Source organism: Diabrotica virgifera, chromosome 3, assembly GCF_917563875.1.
Source record: "Diabrotica virgifera virgifera chromosome 3, PGI_DIABVI_V3a".
Lineage (NCBI taxonomy): Eukaryota > Metazoa > Arthropoda > Insecta > Coleoptera > Chrysomelidae > Diabrotica > Diabrotica virgifera.
In genome coordinates this window covers 197,092,686-197,098,685 of record NC_065445.1, presented here as the reverse complement: position 1 = coordinate 197,098,685, position 6,000 = coordinate 197,092,686, and the positions used below count along the sequence as shown (strand labels likewise).

Sequence of the window (6,000 nt, the reverse complement as noted above, 5' to 3'; positions counted from 1 at the left end):
TTTAGATCAAAATGTTTTTTAATGTCGACATTAGAAATGCCCAATATAACACTTATTTTTTGAGGTACTGACCATGGGTGGAGAATGGCTAATTTTGGTCTTAGATTATGTTTTTGACCGTGATGAAAACGAAAATAAAATTTATTTTAAATTTTAGGTGGGGGAATATTGTCGAAATTGTAATTGTACTCTAAAAATAAAAAAAAATAAATCACGTTTTTTTGCGTTTAGCTCGCTACAACTCTGGTCTGTTTTAATATTTTTTTCTAAAGTTTCTTCAGTATATATCACTCACTTTTTTTGAAGACAATGAATTTTGGTTTAAGCTTTTAGTATTATTCTACTAAAAGATGAATCTTTAGAAGTACAAGTTGCAGATTCGTGAATTGAAAAAGTTTAATCGCAAAATTTGACTGACAAAATTTGAAATATAGATTTTAAATCAAATTCAAAAATAAAACGTAAGTACATAAAAGTTTTCTGGAAAGTTTTTTATCAAATTGTTTTATAGAAAACAAATGGTGCAACGTTTAACATTTACGTTATAAATCCCCAAAATAACGTTAATTTTTCGAGATACTGATCATTGGTGGTGATAGGTCTGGATCCCGCGTATGAAAAAAAAGTTGATTAATAGCAAGCTGAAAATTTGTTAATAGCTTAAGGGTGTCTAGTCGAATAAACTTTGATATGTGTGAACACTGGAACAGGGGCAGTTTTAATTGTGGAACAGGTTAAAAATTTGGAACGGTCACAGCACGAAAACGGCACATTTATTTTGTCCGACAGAACAGACTTAAACTCTTCGAACAGAGATTAAATTCTCATGCAAAAATCAGACTGCTATTTACCACCAAATGGGCGATTTAATGAGTGGAACATGTAGAATATGTCAAATGGCAGGAATTATGACAGGTAATAAATAGCAGTATGATTTTTTCATGAGAGTTTAATCTCTGTTCGGAGAGTTTAAGTCTGTTCTGTCGGACAAAATAAATGTGCCGTTTTCGTCCTGTGACCGTTCCAAATTTTTAACCTGTTCCACAATTAAAACTGCCCCTGTTCCAGTGTTCACACATATCAAAGTTTATTCGACTAGACACCCTTAAGCTATTAACAAATTTTTAGCCTGCTATTAATCAACTTTTTTTTCATACGCGGGATCCAGACCTATGAATGGCTAATATTTTTTTTACTTTATGTTTTTGATGGTGTCGAAAACGAAAATCAAGTTTATTTTGAATTTTAGGTGGGAGAAAATTTTCAAAATCGCTATTTTGCCCTAAAAATAAAAAAAAGTTAAACCACATTTTTCTTAAAATTAAAAGTTGCACCATATTTTTTCTATAACACGTCTAGACCTAAAACTCCCCATAAAACTTCTTTGAACTCTATGGTTTAACATAAACCTAGTCAAATAGATAAATTTTATAACTTTTACAAAAAAAAAGACTGAAAGACTGCAGTCACTTTCATAGTCTTCACAAAGGTAAGAAATATATGCCGTAGAAATTTTAGAAAAAAATATTAAAATGGAACAGACTTGTAGCGAGTTAAACGTAAAAATTCGTGACTTCACTTTTTTTTCATTTTTAGGTTAAAATTGCGATTTTGACAATGTTCCGTCACATAAAATTCGAAATAAACTTCTTTTTCATTGTCAGCACCATCGAAAACATAAAATAAGACCAAAATTAGCCATTCACCTCCCATGGTCAGTATGTCGAAAAATAAGTGTTATATTGGGCATTTCTAATGTCGACATTAAAAGTTGCACCATTTTTTTTTTCGATAATTTTTTACTATTACTTCCTATTAATTTTTGTTCTACTAAACATTTGTAACTAAAACTTTTCAGAAAACTTCTTTTTACTCTATGTTTTAACATAAACGTAATTAATAAGATACATTTTAAATTTTGCCTCTTAACTTTTGCGATTAAACTTTGCAATTCAAGAATCTGTACCTTGTACTTTAAAAAATTCATAACTTTTACTAGAATAAGACTAAAAACTTAAAGTAGATACCGTTGTCTTCAAAAAAGCGAGCAACATATAGTGTACAAACCTTAGATAAAAATATTAAAATCGACCAGAGTTGTAGGGAGTTAAACGCAAAAAACGTGATTTCACTTTTTTTTATTTCTATGGTAAAATTGCGATTTTGACAATATTCCCCCACCTAAAATTTAAAATAAATTTCCTTTTCGTTTTCAGCATCATCAAAAACATAATCTAGGACCAAAATTAGCCAATCACCACACATGGTCAGTATCTCGAAAAATAACCGTTATATCGGTGATTTCTAAGATAATAAAAGTTGCACTATTTTTTTTCTATGAAACATTTTGATCAAAAATTTTCCAAAAAACTTCTTTGTACTCTCTACTTTAACATAAACGTGATTAAAAGGCTAAATTTTAAATTTCGTCACTCAACTTTTGCGATTAAACTTTGCAATGCACAAATCCGTACCTTTCCATTTGGAAAATTTATAACCTTTATTAGAATAAGAATTAAAGCTTAAAACAAGTACCGTTGTCTTTTGAAATGTTACAGCTATATACTGTAAAAATTTCAGAAAAAAATATTAAAATTGAACAGAGTTGTAGCGAGGTAAACGCAAAAAACGTGTTTTATTTTTTTATTTTTAGGTTAAAATTACGATTTTGACAATGTTCCCCCACATAAAATTCAAAATAAACTTCATTTTCGTTTTCAGCACCCTCGAAAATATAAAGTATGAATAAAATTAGCCCTTCAGCCCTCCGTGGTCTGTAGGTACCTGGTCATTTTAGGGGTATCTCCCGCTCGCCTATAAGTCTTTTCACTTGCGACAAGTGCATTATCGGCGACAAGTCATAACTTGTCTTTGAAAGTTCTCTCACACATTTTTTTGAGTTCAGTCTTGAGACTGCTCTCGAGGCTATTTTTTCTCAAATGGACACTTAGCTTAAGGCTCTTATCTTATAAAGGGTGTTTGTTTGTTGTGAATATATTTCCTAAAAAAATATGAAAGCAAATTTAATAAAAAGTTTTTAATTAACTCTTATGTACATTTCTTATAGTACATTCTTTAAAGGTAAAATATTGGAAAACCTCTAAATTTTAAAGAATCGCTTTAATTGACATGAAATTTGGCATACACATAGCTAACAAGTCAAAGAAAAAAAGTGATATTGTGCCGATATGTGTATTTGTCCTAGGGGTGAGTTTCACCCCCTTTTGTGGGTGAAAAATATATGTTCGAAATAAGTCCGGAAATGGATAAAATGACTAATTTAAGCAACTTTTGTTCTATAATGTTTTTTCACTGAGTTAATACTTTTCGAGTTATTTGCGAGTGAATATGTTGTTAATTTTCCTACAAAATAATCACGTTTTCAGACGGTTTTTCGCAAATAACTCAAAAAGTAATTATTTGGTCGAAAAATTTTTTTTATCACAAATATAGCAGGTAAAAAAGTAAAAAACATGGTGTATATATTAGGTAACCATACCTAGTAGAAGCAGAGTTATAGCTAATGAAAAATAGGTTCATATTCGTCAAATTCCAAATCGAACATTTTAACGTGCCATAACCAAAAAACGAAGCATTCTGGTGTGGAAAACTCATTTTAACTTTTTTAAAGTGTTTAAAAAATGCTTATTTTTGTTAAAATAAAATTTAGCGCCAAAAATAAACAAGTTACGCTCAAAATAAAGTTGGTCCCTTTTTTTGGTAAGAAATTGGAAAAATCACCCCCTAATTAGCATTTTAAATGAACTTAATTGTTACCACAAATTTTTTACTTCCGTATGTATTGATCATATGATCTGTAAGTTTCATCGGTTCAAAATGCTTATTTTTGAAAGAGTTGTAGTTAAAAGGGCTTGAACAAGTCACTTATCACGAGTGTATGCAAATTTAGAAACACCGAATCTTAACCAATTTTTGTCTTACAGAAAAACAAATAAATACAAAATATTCAGAAAAGTAAAGCTGACTGTTATTATTGTTTAAGATTTTTGGTATCTCTAATGATTTTTAAGTTATTTTGATAAAAAGCATTTTTTTTAAATTAAATTTTTTAAAAATTTTACTTTAAAAATTATTTTTTTTTAAATGAGCACTTTGAATCGGTGAAACTTACAAATCATATAAACACAACATAAGTAAAGTAACTCTTGAAGCGGTAACGATTAATTTCATTTAAGTTGCTAATTGGGGGGTGATCTTCCTGATTTTTTTTGCCAAAACAAAATGGACCAACTTTATTTTGAGCGTAACTTGCTTAGATTTGATGCTCGAAATTTTTTTTATAAAAACAGAAATAAAGCTATTTTTAAACAATTTAAAAAAGTTGTAATGTGTTTTCCCCAAGAATGCTTCAGTGTTTGGATATTTCACATAATTATTCTATTTGGAATTTTTCGAATATGAACCTATTTTTCATTGGCCATAACTCTGCTTTTGCTAGGTATAGAGACCTAATATATACACCGTTTTTTCACTTTTTTATAGGCTAAAGTTTTGCTTAGAATATTTTTTTCGACAAAATGCTAAGTTTTGAGTTATTTGCGAAAATCCGTCTAAAAACGTGGTTATTTTGTTGAAAAATGAACATATTCACTTGTAAATAACTCGAAAAGTATTGATTTGGTGAAAAAACTCTATAGAACAAAAGTTGCTTAAAATTAGTCAGTTTATCCATTTCGGGACTTATCTTGGACATATATTTTTTCACCCTCGAGATGGGGTGAAACTCACCCCCAGGGAAAAAGCACACATCAGCACCATATCACTTTTTTTGTTGACATGTAAGCTATGAGTATGCCAAATTTCATGTCAATCCAAGCGGTTCTTTAAAATTTACAGCAAAAACCGTGAAATAATGTACTATTAATTTTTATTGAAAATTGAATTAACAATTTCTCCTATTTCTTCAGTTTCTAAAACAGAAACGTGGTTTCCCTTGGCATATATTATCTCCACTTCATTTACAGCATTGTTTGACACTCCGCGGTCAATTTCGAGATTCTTTACAGATGTCTCTTCTGGCACGATAAGAGTAATTTTTGATTTAATTTTTGTAAACGACTGCACATAGTTCATAGCTAATTGTGATTTATTGAACATTCCGCTGGCTAGGTATCTATTGAAGGATATAGATTCCTCGGAAAAATTATTTTCTCTCAAAAGTCCGGAAATAAAATCAAGCCTTTCATTCCACGTACTGCATTTCACTATGTGTTCCTAAAAAAGATAGTGTGATGAATAAGTTGCATGTGTGAGTCCATTTCAAATGGGTTGAAGAAATAAAATTCAGAGTAACCCAGAATTTGTTTTATTGAGTCAAAAAGAACGACCGGACCGGTTTCGCACACATCCATTTTCTGTCCATATTCAAGTTTTCGGTAAATAGGCTATTGATTATATTCAAAATAAGATAGCTAAAAGGAACTACAACGTTAACGGGGTTTTATTATTTCATATGGTCAATGGACATCTTATGACAAAACCGCGGAGTGCTACCATTTATAGGGGTGCGTTTTTGAGAAATGGGAGAATTAGTCCCTGGGCACAGGTTACATTAGGGTGAGTTCTATGCACTTTTGGTACAAACATATCTACATAAAAATTGTTCCTGGTTAAATTTCCTATCTAAATATCACTTTTTTAAAGTCAATGATACGTTTTTTTTTACAAAAATATATTCAAAAGACAAAGCACAAAGAAACCCAAAAGAAAGAAATTTTGTTTTTTGTCCCATAACTTTTGTCCACGAAGATATAGATATTGACATTACTTAACAGAAAAAAACCTACATATTTCTTCTTGAAAATGTTGTTTAGTAGAGGTAATTAGAATTTACAGTTTTCGAAATATGATTTTTCAAAATTCGCCACTCACAGCAATTTTGGGCAATTTTCCTTGTTATTTCGAAAATATTGTTCTGTAACTTTTTTCTACGTAACTTTAGGTATATGCAATGGTAAACGTAATAGGAACAGAAATCAA

At 30.1% G+C, this 6,000-nt stretch overlaps 1 protein-coding gene across 1 annotated transcript in view; it reads right to left on the bottom strand.

Annotated features, from left to right (window-relative positions):
• Positions 1-4,450: 4,450 nt before the first annotated feature.
• LOC126882672 (fatty acid synthase-like) overlaps positions 4,451-6,000 on the bottom strand; it is a 410,665-nt gene continuing 409,115 nt past the window's right edge. The window contains 1 exon segment of the mRNA XM_050647647.1: positions 4,451-5,235. Coding sequence (XP_050503604.1) covers positions 4,882-5,235 — 354 coding nt within the window. The 3' untranslated portion in view covers positions 4,451-4,881.